This window comes from Callorhinus ursinus, unplaced genomic scaffold, assembly GCF_003265705.2.
Source record: "Callorhinus ursinus isolate GAN/ISIS: 27379988/994484 unplaced genomic scaffold, GSC_fseal_2.0 scaffold2, whole genome shotgun sequence".
NCBI classification, from domain to species: Eukaryota; Metazoa; Chordata; class Mammalia; order Carnivora; family Otariidae; genus Callorhinus; species Callorhinus ursinus.
The window spans coordinates 10,159,691-10,172,926 of NW_027397064.1; the positions used below are offsets into that span (position 1 = coordinate 10,159,691).

Below are 13,236 nucleotides of genomic sequence, written 5' to 3' on the forward strand. Positions count from 1 at the left end.
TTCAGTGAATCTTTTCTGATTTCGCTGTCTCTCACTGAAAGCCATAAGCCACAGAGGCAATTCTGTGCACGCAGTAGCAAAAAAAGAAAAAAAGAGAGAGAGAAAACAAAAGAAAAGAAAAAAAGAAAGGAAAGGAAAGGGAAGGGAAAGAAAGGAAAGGGAAGAAGGAAAGAAAGATCAGGGAAACTACATCTGAAAGTCAGTCATTCATTCCACTAGTGTGCGTTTCTTTTTTCCTTTTTGCTAGTCTGAATCCAGTGTAGAGCAATCCACTGTATATCATGTTATTGTTCATAGGTGGACAGTGCATAGTTAGGAGCAAAATATTTCTTTAAAATTCTTTTTTAAGGATGCAAAATTCTTTCGATTACTTAATGATTCTCTAGTTACAGAAACATCTCCTATGGGCTTGTTATTTACGTCTGTTCATCCTGAAGTTAGTTCCATTATAGCCTTATAAATGAGTAAGCTCAAATATTTACTTGTATGTTACAGTGGGTTTTTTTTAAGATTTTATTTATTTATTTATTTGAGAGAGAAAGAGAGAGAGAGAGAAACAGCACGAGAGGGGAGAGGGTCAGAGGGAGAAGCAGGCTCCCTGCTGAGCCAGGAGCCTGATGTGGGACTCGATCCCAGGACTCCAGGATCATGACCTGAACCGAAGGCAGTCACTTAACCAACTGAGCCACCCAGGCGCCCCAGTGGTTTTTTTTTTTTAAGATTTTATTTATTTGACAGAGAGAGACACAGCAAGAGAGGGAACACAAGCAGGGGGAGTGGGAGAGGGAGAAGCAGGCTTCCCACAGAGCAGGAAGCCTGATGCGGGGCTCAATCCCAGAACCCTGGGATCATGACCTGAGCCGAAGGCAGATGCTTACCAACTGAGCCACCCAGGTGCCCCTGTGTTACAGTTTTTTTTTAAAACTGACCTACTTTTAAATATGAGATAGTTTAAGGAGATTGGCATTATTCTCTACATTGCTGTGGATAAATTATTTACTCAAACCGATGAACTAGCAATGACTATTTCGAAGACTGGTGTTTGGAAAAATTTCGTGAGCAGCTTTCTGACAGATTTAATATTGTGATACAAGGTTTAGTGTATTTCTTTAAAAAATTTATCCTATAATGAATTACCTGTTAATATGCAAAAAACCCCAGCACTAACTATAAAACAAACCACAGGTTTCCCCAGCAGTTGTAATTAAGTTGGCATTTAGTATTTTATGCTAGTTTTTCCACCTGCAAAGTAGGGGTTATATTTACCATTTAATATGGTTGAAACGAAGGTATGACAGTACCTGTGTTCTCTCTCAACGAGAAGTTACTAATATCATTGCGATCAGAGCCATTGCTCATGATGTGGGGCTGTGCTCTTCTCACCTCAGTGTGGAATCATTGACTGTTTCACTGTTCGTTATTATTTTCTTAAGTATTTATTGTCCTTCCTACCATCATAGTCTTGGGCATATAGCCTGTGCCCTGCAGGAGCTCATGGTTAGCAGTTGTGGGGTTGGGGGATAAAGAGGTGGTCACTGTAATAGGTGAGGGCGTTATTATAGAAGCATCTTGGAGAGCCATCTAGTTCTGAACGGTGTGTGAGGGGAGGGCAGGAGGTTGGGGAGTCTTTCCAGGCGAGCACTAAGAGATGACCTTAGGAGTGGGAGGGACAATTCTGGGACAGGGCTCCAAGTCTGTGAAAGAACAGAGCTTATTCAGAGAAGGCAAGGAAGTCAGTGTAACAGATCAGGGCGAGGGAGGAGGAAGGGCATGGGGTCCAGAGTTGAATAATGCAAATAACCATTCCTTTTTTTATTTTATTTTAAAAGCATTTTAGATGGCACCTTCTCAAATCAGGACCCATTTCGATCATTTCTATACTGAGTGGTGTTTTATCATTCTTACCACCATTTGGACATTTCCACTCCTTTTTTTTTTTTTTTCTCTCCCCAAAGTTCCATTAGCTCACTGGATCTGGCCTTGTATGTCCAGAATGAAGCACATTAAGGAGATTTATAGGCAGTTAATTGGCTGTCTCTTTCTCACTTACCCTTTTATGTTTAAACGTACATTTTGTTGTTTCTAAATGTTACATTATTGTAAAGTACAGCATTCACAGAAGATAATTTAGGAGGTTTTTTTGGTAAATTACCTGTAAGATGAAAAGATAATTCCCAAACTTAATGAAAAAGCAGTTAATTTCCTGAGGCTTAGATTCAGGAAATCTTACTAAGAGCAATTAACATAGGTTTAAAAAAGTAGTTGAAGTCATTATTTATTCTTTTAGATTGTTGTTTACAATTTGTGCAATATTTAAATTGATATGCCCTCAAAATGACCCCAAATGATTTGTGCCTGTATAATTACATTTCATATTTTATTGTCGGTTTTGTAATACATATTTATACATCTAAGCTTCCTTGAAAATTCTAAGCTTTTAGTATTTTTATGGATACTCAATAGTAGCTGTTATGATGATGATGAAAAAGCATGAAGAGAAGGGCAAATTCAAATGAAGTACGATTTTGATTTGTGAAGTTTAGGCAGGTGTTAAAGGTTGTTGATAATGTTTGTTGAGTCGGTGACTTCATGGTGAAAGGGAAATGTTAGTCTTTATTATAAAGATTGCATTTGCCCTTGGTAAATGGTAACATTGCCCTGGCTTGTATTTTCCCTCCTGGGGCATGACAAAACGCTATTTCTTGTATATCCTTCAAGAAATACTCCTTTATAAACATGCATTTAGAGAAGATGTCTGTCCATTTGTTTCTCTACAGGTGGGATATGACATGCAGCTTGCTTTTCCCCCCTTTGAACAATGAACTAAATAGATATTATAATAATTATAATATTATAAATATAATAATAACAATAGTTAGCATTGTTGTGCCAGGCACTATGCCATAAACATACGCCATGCATTAGTCTTTTTACGTCCACCAGCCACTGACAGAGAAAGAAGCTGAGGAACAGAGAGGGTAAGAAACATGCCCAAGGTCACACAGCTAGTGGGCCTGGGCTTCAAACGCAGGGGCCTGACTGCAGAGCCCGGATGTTCAGTCACTGTCTTCCTCACGAGCATCATGAGGGTGATCTGGGTCAGCTCAGAAAGCCTTGCTCGCTCTCTTTGATGTTCAGGCCTTCCACATTTCCATCAGGTCTGTTACGTATGCGCTCTGCTCTGTGCCCTGGGGGTCTCCAGCTGCCAGTCTTCCCGTCTCTCTGCGGGCGCTGTCAAAGCCCCAGTTGCCCGCCTAGCAGCAGGCACTCCACACGCACCACCGTGGTCCTCCAGCGAGGAGCTAAACACCGCAGCACCCTCGCTCTTGGGTGGGATCACTCTGAGGTTGTGCATTCTACTCTGATTCCCCGAGTGCCTGATCTGGGGTGTGTCCCACCGGTAATGTTACTGCAGTCGGATTCTTGGGCCGGATAAGAGGAACGAGGCTGGACCCCAAAATCGAGGCCCAGGCAAGGCTTTCTTTTGGCTGCCACTTGAGCTGAAGGGAGACTCAGCACCAACAGAGGGTGGTTAGGCGGACCTCTCCAAGGAAGGAGCAACAAGGAGGCCTCGCCTGTCTGGAGACAGTTCCAGTTCACTATGCTAATGAGGGAAAGGGGAAAAAAGTGCCTCTAATCTGATTGGTTAGCAAGGGCCTAGTTCTGATTGGTTGGTAAGGCCTCGTCCTGATTGGTTGGCAGGGCCTCGTCCTGATTGGTTGGCAGGGCCTCGTCCTGATTGGTTGATATTGGCAGGCAATTCAGGCCGCTTATTGGCGCTTTTGGAGCAGCGGCTTCAGGTTGGTGGAGCCTCTGTTTTCAGTCAAGGTTGTGTATGGGGCTGGGTCCTGGTTCTGCTCTGTAAGAGAAGCGGTTTAACGATAACAGCCAACAGAAAGCGCCCCAGGTGCATAAGGTTTTTTATTTGGGGCTTGTTCCCATGGTCTCTGTCTCAGTGACTGGCTTGATTCTGCACCCTGATTGCGTGCCTTCCCTTTTCTGTGTCACGTCCGCTTCCTTACCCTATCTCCTCTGAATCTCAAACAAATGGTTTGCATTGACTCCTTGTCCTATGCTTTGCTTCTGGGGCACCCGGGCTAAGACAGGCTGTGTGGTGTTCCATTGTGTGAAGGTACCAGAAAGAAGAATATCAAGATGACTCCAGGACTCTGGCTGGATTAAATGGGTAGTTCAGGAAGGTTGCGGTGGATTAAATTTCGGAGGAAAATCAAGAATTCCATTTTGGATCTTTTTTTAAGTTGGAGGTACCATTATATCCAAGAAGATGTCAAGGAGGCAGCTGGATATGCTCAGTCTTCTGGCAGTTAGAGAGGTCTGTGCTGAGATATATAAGTGGTGCTGTTTGAACCCATGATATTTAAAATTTCAGTCCTAGAGGGAACCATGAGTGTACAGATTTTGGAGAGAGAGAAGGGAGCCTGGAACAGAGAAGGGAGCAAATCATGGGGCGGGGGAGGGCAGTGAGCGTGTTCCTCTGAGGCCAGTCTTCCCTACTCCAGAATAGAGAGAGCTGTGAGACTCAAAGCTGCTTCTAGTGGGCAATAACTCAATGTCCATGTGGTGCATCAGCCCATCTAAATGCAATGGGGGACAGGCAACAAGGGAGCAGAGAGTTTCTCATGTTTGTACTGGAAATGTACCCACTGTGGGTTCAGGGGGAGAACTGAGCTCATGAAACTTCTTCACCTAAAGTAAGAGGTGACCCTTTCATTCATGGAAAGTCAGATTGCACAAATATAAATTGACATGGAGAGTCTACTTCCAAATTAAGAAATAGATATTAGGTAAAAAGCAGCTAAAAAAAGAAACGTTTTCCACTAAAAGGACAGAAAAATCATTAGCCATATGAAATTTTAAAAAAGATCTGGCGTATTTCTCCACTCTTGATTTGTATCACTAACATAATCGCAATGACACTTTGATTTTTTTTGTTGCTTTGTTTTGCAAGTTCCTTGCCTTGCTAAACGGCTCAAGATTTATAAATGTCATCAACAGAATGAAAGTAGTAGGAGAACTATAACCAAGTTGTGTGTACGTGTGTGTGTGTGTGTGTGTATACACATGGAATAATTCAAACTTATTGTATGCTTTAAATTCAGATTGAAAAGGGCAAGGTTGATGTTTCTTATTTTTGTAATTAATAGGTCATTTGTGCTTTTATTATTAGAATTTGCTCAAACTCTAATTTTCCAGTCTTCCGTCAGCCAAGTGAGCATGTTTGTGTTACAAGACAGTACTTAAGAATCAGCCAGCCCTCTGCCTTTTTAGGGTCAACCAGGACCACCGGGGCCACAGGGTCCTATTGGACCCCTGGGACTGCCAGGACCCATTGGCATTCCAGGAGAGAAAGGGATGAGAGGTGACAGTGGTCCTCCTGGGGCAGCAGGTGACAAAGGTGATAAGGTAAGACTCTTCTTAAGTGAGAAATTCTTACTAACGACTCACCAGTGCTACCATGCCCGATTTTTTTTTCCAGCATAAAGTTTGTATTTCTTTTTTTATTTTATTTTATTATGTTATGTTAATCACCATACATTACATCATTAGTTTTTGATGTAGTGTTCCATGATTCATTGTTTGCATATAACACCCAGTGCTCCACGCAGACGTGCCCTCTTTAATGCCCATCACCAGGCTAACCCATCCCCCCACCCCTCTCCCCTCTAGAACCCTCAGTTTGTTTCTCAGAGTCCATCATCTCTCATGGTTCGTCTCCCCCTCTGATTTCCCCCCTTCATTTTTCCCTTCCTGTTATCTTCTTCTTCTTTTTTTTTTTTTAACATATAATGTATTATTTGTTTCAGAGGTACAGGTCTGTGATTCATTAGTCTTAAGCGTTCACCATAGCACATACCCTCCCCAATGTCTATCACCCAGCCACCCCATCCCTCCCACCCCCCACCACTCCAGCAACCCTGGGTTTGTTTCCTGAGATTAAGAATTCCTCATATCCTGGGTGGCTGAGTCGTTAAGCGTCTGCCTTCGGCTCAGGTCATGATCCCAGGGTCCTGGGATGGAGTCCCACATTGGGCTCCCTGTCTGCTTCTCCCTCTCCCACTCCCCCTGCTTGTGTTCCTGCTCTCGCTGTGTCTCTCTCTGTCAAATAAATAAATAAAGAAAATCTTAAAAAAAAAAGAATTCCTCATATCAGTGAGATCATATGATACATGTCTTTCTCTGATTGACTTATTTCATTTAGCATAATACCCTCTAGTTCCATCCACGTCATTACAAATGCATGCCAGATTTCTTTTTATAACCACAAATAGTCCGTACTACCACCTTATAATAAATTAAATCTAACCTTCTCTTCCATAGTCAGCCCTCATTCCCTAACTCTTTTCCAGAGGAGCATGTCTTTCTAGACTTTTCTATGCACTTAAATACATGAGTGTACCCAATGAAGGGTTGTATTCTTTCATGGCTTTCCTAAAAACCTAAGTGATATATTTATCATGCTAAGCCTTTCTTTTTTTAGTCAACCATATGGCTTAGAGATCATTCCATATCAATGTATGTAGATTAAACTTATTCTCTCAAAAATACTGCACAATATGCCACGGTACGGATAAAACTACAGTTTATTCCCTGTTGACATCCTGTCCCAACTTTGTGCTGTGCCAGGTGCAGAAGCCATCCTGTAAATTACCTGTGTTTACATTTAAGAGTTTATTTCTCTTGGAGAGACAGATTCTGAGAAGTTGAATTTCTGGCACATAGGTTATCGAATGTTTTCTTTGAACGGATGCTGCCAAGTTGGCTTCCTAAGTAGAAAAAGAAAAGTACAAAAGGTTTTTTCAAATATTAGCATTTAAGTTAATTAATGTAAAAAGGGGCACCCGGGTGGCTCAGTCAGTTAAGCGTCCGACTCTTGGTTCCAGCTCAGGTCACGATCTCAGGGTTCTGAGATCGAGCCCCGTGTTGTGCTCTGCGCTCAGGGAGGAGTTGGCTTGGGATTCTCTCTCTCCTTCTGCCCGCCTCCTTTCTCTAAAATAAATAAATAAATCTTTAAAAAAAAGTTATAATTAATGTAAAAAATAAATGACAACTGCTAAGAGTTTTTTAAAAAATGAGTTATTAATTATGTTTTCCAGTAAATCAGTCTGTTAATCTAATACTTAAGTAACTTTTATATCTTTGTTTTCTGGGATGTTAGGGTCCAACTGGTGTTCCTGGATTTCCAGGTTTGGATGGCATACCTGTAAGTATCCTTAAATTTTTTCCGTTTTTTTTTTTAAAAGGAAAAGCACTCATCAAAGCCCTTTAAGATCATATTTTATCTCTCACTATATATATTTATTTGGCAAACTCCTCTTTGTTTTCTCCTGGTAATACATGGAAGGGTGCTTGCGTTTTAATGTTGTGTAATAACTTTGAGACCAAAACACTACTTGAAAAGCAAGGTTTTCAAACAGATTAGAGAAAAACATTCCAAAATATAAGCTACATGTACTTGCCATGTTCTAGAAATAAATGTGTACTCATAGTGTAAGTTTTTATTTGCTGGTTAGTTTTAACAGAGGAAGGGGGCTTAATCTCTCATTTCTAATATGAAAACCAAATGAAAGCAGGGAAAGGTGTTTCAAGGGCTTTATAATCCATTAGAGTCTTTCTAAGGATTTAGGAAGGTGCTCTCCCAAATCTCTCAGAATATTCCAAACTAAATTAATTTCAGTTGGGCTATATTAAAATTTATCTGTATTTTTAATGCGCTACATAGTACTTGTGGGTGGGAAGGAAGTTTCACAAATTCAGTAACACGTGAGTCAAAGTTGCCATAATTTGGGTACCCATATTGCAGAAACTTTGTGTTACAGTATTCTTCCAAAAACACCTCACTCATCAGCTTGTTTCTTAACAGGGGCACCCAGGGCCTCCTGGATCCAGAGGCAAGCCTGGCATGCATGGCTATAATGGTTCGCGAGGTGATCCAGGGTTTCCAGGAGAGAGAGGAGTTCCTGGCCCAGGAGGCCCCCCAGTAAGACCCCCCACAGCTCATCCTAAAGGGAATCTTAAGTGAAGGGCTCTACAAGGGGCACGAGCTTGATGTGTTCAAGAAACAGTGTTCGTGCAAGTGTGCTGGGAGCGTGGTGAACGGATGGGGGTGGCTGGAGGGTGAGGACAGAGAGGTGTGCAAGACCCAGAGCTCTTGGGCCTTGCACACTGTGGGAGGAGGCTGGAGTTTCGCTACATGCCATGGGAAGGCACTGGGAGACCCACAGCTCTTGGGCCTTGCACACTGTGGGAGGAGGCTGGAGTTTCTCTACATGCCATGGGAAGGCACTGGGGCGTCGGGGGGGGGGGGCTACAAGGAAGGAAGCAGTCGGATCTGACGGATGTTCTATTAAGATGCTCTAGGCTGTTGTGTGGAGAGTGGATAGTAAGGGAAGGATCAGGGAGGTCAGTAAGCAAAACTTCCATTGTTTATCGTTCAGGGTTCACAGCAGACTCATAAACCCGCTAGGCATTTCAAACAGGAAGGCATTTCATAGAGGGAATTTGACACGTATTGGAAAGGTTGGAGGAGTGGAATTCAGGGACCACTGCTGGACTGTGATGCCAAGGGCTCGCACTTAGCTGAGATGCAGCAGCCGGGAGGCCTTCCGGCACATGACCACTGCCTCCCACCCCCCATGTCCAGACACCGGCAAACAAACACTCAAGTTTCTAACCTTACCTGCTTGGCAGCAACAATAACACAGGAAGAGGACGTCTTCCTCACTTCTGCCTTCCAAGTCTCATAAGCACATCTCCTTCGTGGACCCTAAGTCCCATTTCAGCTGCAAAGGGGTCTGGGAGATGTAGTTTTAACTTTCTCATCCCCATGATGCAATAAGAAAAAGGGAAGGCGTTTGGATGGATGTTCAGCACAATATCCAGCACTTCAGAAAACGTTACTGCTTTTAGGTGTTTTTTTATTCAGAAATGTGGACTTTTATTTAAATATGAATTTAGCAAGAACTATTCTTTCCTATACCCCTGATAGTCCCTTTCTCTCTCTTTTCCTTTTTCTCACATAAAGATTGGAGATGATTTGGCCTTTTAAAACTGGTTTTCTGAGACTTCGGGAGCCTTTCCACTTCCGTGTAAATACTGTTAACCAAGATTCCTTCTAAAAGGTTTTCTTATCACCACCACTGTAATCATCCTGCTTCCTCCTCATGGGTTTTCCATTTGCTCCCAATTCTAGTGTGACTGACCTGAACACAGAACTCAAAAACAGTTTCCAAATTTACATCTTTCTTTAATACCAAGGAAGAACAACAACCATCTTCTGTAGTTGAGCTTCTCAACCACCCTTTGTTTTCAAACTCAGCCATTTGAAGGCTCAAGTGCAGTCTGGTGAATGCACGTTTCTTCAGATCTTCAAATTGGGTCAAACCCCATTCTGCTGAGTGTCCATGAACGTTCAGAAGAGGAGGAGTTCTCGATTTTAGCTTTCCCACAGTGTGCCGTGGTGACCACGATACTGAAGTTTGCCGTAATGGTGTCTTTGCAAAGCAGCTTTCTTCCCCTTGGCCCATTTCATTTACAGTCGGTTCTCACTTTGCCCAGTGGTGTGAGGCATGAAGAATGACCATGGAAGCTGGCCCCACACAAGCAACCTTAACATCCAATGGGAAAAATTAGTATAGTTCCATGACCTCTAATACGTTTTGTTAAAATATTAAAAACTCTCTTCGAGTGAGTTATAAATACATAGGGAAGATTTTTAAAAAACTAATATTGATTTAGTACACTGTCATTTAAAACATACACTGACTCACAGAATCGAAGTGTCTCAGGTCTTTGAAAACACTTACCAAGAGTGTTTTGAACGGTGCCTTCTTCTGGCCGTGTAACTTACAATGATGAAGTGAATACGTCTTTCTGTGCTCTGGTGAATTGTCATACTCTTTTCTGAGTTTGGATCCGCTTCTAGCGCTGTGAACTGTATCTCAGAGTCCCTTTGCAACGAGGGTCTTGAGCCTGCGCCATGTCCTCTGGTAATCTTTAACTGTTTTGTCCCAGCCACTTCCCTTTTTTGTGTTGAGAACTTTGTCTTCATGGAGTCCCTCTGGCTCAGGAGTTTCAACATTCCATGATCGCTCAGTTATTTCTTCTAAGACTCCACTTACATTCTGTCTGAATTTCACTGCCAGCTTTATCATTTTTCATTCCCTCACTTATTTTCATCTTTGATGGCCAATTGCCTCTTGTGGTGGGGTCTATTTTCATGAAATAACATTTGGGTTTATCACTGGAAGATAAGGAGGGAACACACCTACGCACTTTGCTTGTGTGTGTGTGTGTGTGTGTGTGTGCATGCGTGCGCACGTGCACGCGCGTATGCACCTACTGACGCACAGATGTGCAGTAATCAATCACTGACAGACTGAAAAGGGTGATGGGACAGGGATCATGGTTCCCATCTGTTACTTATATATACCGATGAGCTAGTGGTGCTGTTACTCAGTTAATAGAAGGTGGTAACTGAAATTTGGAACCATTTTGTTGGAGGACTGGTGCTATTTAACTTAACTGTGGAACTAAAATTCATGCATCTTGGAACCGTGTGAAGCAAGGACTGCCTGATTAGGCCCATCTGATTTTTCAAGGAAAGCAGTTGCTGTAACTTACCATAAAAGCCTAAGTATCTCCCATTGGAAGCACAGTCAGGACTTTTCCAGAAGGGATTAACTTTGAAATCTGCATTTCCTTCGCGGGAGCCTGATACATGAAGATGGTAGAATTCTTATGTGGTAACCAAGTTAAGATATGTTAAGATATCCAGTAGGAAATCTTTGGGGGAAAAAAGAATACATTGAGTTATTTCATTCACTTTTTAAAAATACTCTCAGTAAGCTTGCAGCTGCTTACAAAAACCTTCCAAAAAGAAGATATGTTTTTAAGAGTTAATCTTACAAGAATACAGAGGCTCTATTTTGAACACAACAACTGAAATGAATAAAATCAATTTTTAAAAAATGATGTCTAAGGCATAAATTATTAACTGACAATTGCAAACTTGTTTACTTGTAAGAATAATACATATGAATTATTGTGTTTGAGGAAAAATGTAATTTTCCTGTTGAATAATTAGTAAATGGCTATGTATATTATTATATAATGTAACACTTACATATATTATATATTTATAACATGTGTATATTAATAGATACTCTGTCTTTGGAGATTCCTTAATAGATCTTAACTGAATATTGAATAAATATGTATGAGAACCTTAGGATGATAGCAATAATGGAGAGAAAAAAGAAATCTCCACTAGTAAAACATGACTATAATGGTATTTTACTGGTAATATTTCATACAAAAAAGAAAATACTGAAATAGCAATATGCTTTTTTCCCCCTCTTAAGTGAATATTTTATTTTCAGGGCCTTCCTGGGGAAAGTGGAGAAAAAGGAAATTCAGTGTTCATTTTAGGTGCCATTAAAGGTATTCAGGTAAGCTTTATGATCATGGTGGGTTGAAAAAATTTATTTTCCCATCTAGGTAAACCCATCCAGGAAACACACGGACATATCTCTTTTGAAGTGTCCTAGAGCACACTGTTTTTTATCATTACCCTGCCTCTCTCGATGGCACCATACTTCTTGTGTGAAGGCACTTGGCTTTAATTGCTCTGGTTGTAAATTCCAGTATCTCCTGACTGTTCTTGCAAAGTGTGACAGATACAGTTATTTCAGGGTTTCTCAGTCTTGGTACTATTGGCATCTGGGGCCAGATAATCATTTGTTGTGGGTGCTGACCCTGTGCATTATAGGATGTTGAACAGTATCCCTGCCTTTACCTACTGGATGCCAGTAGTATCCCCCCACCTAAATAATATCTCCAGATATTACCAAATGTGCCCTGGGAAGAAAAATCACCCCAGCTGAGAAGCACTGATTTATTTGTTGATAGAACGTTGTAATGATAATACTTAACATCCGGTATAAGAGAAGTCACCACTTTCGAACTTGAAAATTATAGAAACCCTATAGCACTATCCTGGGTAAATTAAATGCTTTTGTGTTTTTCTATACAATGATATACAAACATTCAGAAATAAACTCTTGAATGACCACCTATATCTCTAATATGAGTACCCTGAATAAGCAGAAGATCAGTAGATATAAATCAAGAGGAAAAATATGGTACATTTGCAAAACATATGGTCATTTCTCTTAAGGAAGAATATTCTACAACAGTTAGATAAAACTTAAATTTCTTTTTGTTTTTAAAGATTTTATTATTTATTTATTTGACAGAGAGAGACACAGCGAGAGAGGGAGCACAAGCAGGGGGAGTGGGAGAGGGAGAAGCAGGCTTCCCACGGAGCGGGGAGCCCGATGCGGGGCTCGATCCCAGGACCCTGGGATCATGACCTGAGCCGAAGGCAGACGCTTAACAACTTAGCCACCCAGGCGCCCCAAAACTTAAATTCTTCTATGAGACCCTAAGTTTCACCTGAGTGGTGATTCCTTTAGTGAGCTCACAGTATTTGTTTGTAACCTCTGAGCCTATACACACTTGTTAAGCAGCAGGAACTATGCTTTTGTTTATGGCTTAAATAATATGTTAAGCTTAGCATCAAAAGCAGGGTCCTTCTAGGAACCAGTATGGTGTGTTGGGAGGAGTAAATGGACCCTTACCAACCACTGTGACTTTGGGCAACCCCCTCAACCTCTCTGAGCCTCATGAGCCTCATTTTCCTTATTTGTGAAGCAAAATAAAGTCATATCTACCCTGCCTTCCTCTCAGTGCTGATGATCCATTGTAATAATTTATATCAAAACGCATTGTCAACTATAATGTACTGTACAATAATAGTCATGATGAGTTTTTTTAATTTAAATTCAGTATAGTTGACATAAAGTATTTTATGAGTTTCAGGGTTAGAATTTAGTGATTCGTTAGTTGCATATAACACCCAGGGCTCATTACATCAAGTTCCCTCCTTAATGCCCATCACCCAATTATCCCTTCCCCCCACCTGCCTCCCCTTCAGCAACCCTCAGTTTGTTCCCATAGTAAGAGTCTCTTATGGTTGGCCTCCCTCTTTGATTTTATCTTATTTTATTTTTCTTCCCTCCCCTATGTTCATCTGTTTTATTTATTAAATTCCACATATGAGTGAAATCATATGGTATTTGTCTTTCTCATTTCGCTTAGCATAATCCCCTCTAGTTCCATCCATGTCATTGCAGTTGGCAAGATTTCATTCTTCCT

General features: G+C 41.3%; 1 protein-coding gene across 1 annotated transcript in view; it reads left to right on the forward strand.

Annotated features, from left to right (window-relative positions):
* COL4A4 (collagen type IV alpha 4 chain) overlaps nucleotides 1–13,236 on the forward strand; it is a 123,097-nt gene that overhangs the window by 33,459 nt on the left and 76,402 nt on the right. Inside the window, exons 6-9 of the mRNA XM_025886840.2 lie at nucleotides 5,290–5,424; nucleotides 7,178–7,222; nucleotides 7,883–7,999; nucleotides 11,400–11,468. Of these exons, the coding sequence (XP_025742625.1) occupies nucleotides 5,290–5,424; nucleotides 7,178–7,222; nucleotides 7,883–7,999; nucleotides 11,400–11,468 (366 nt within the window). The remainder of the gene's footprint in view (nucleotides 1–5,289; nucleotides 5,425–7,177; nucleotides 7,223–7,882; nucleotides 8,000–11,399; nucleotides 11,469–13,236) is intronic.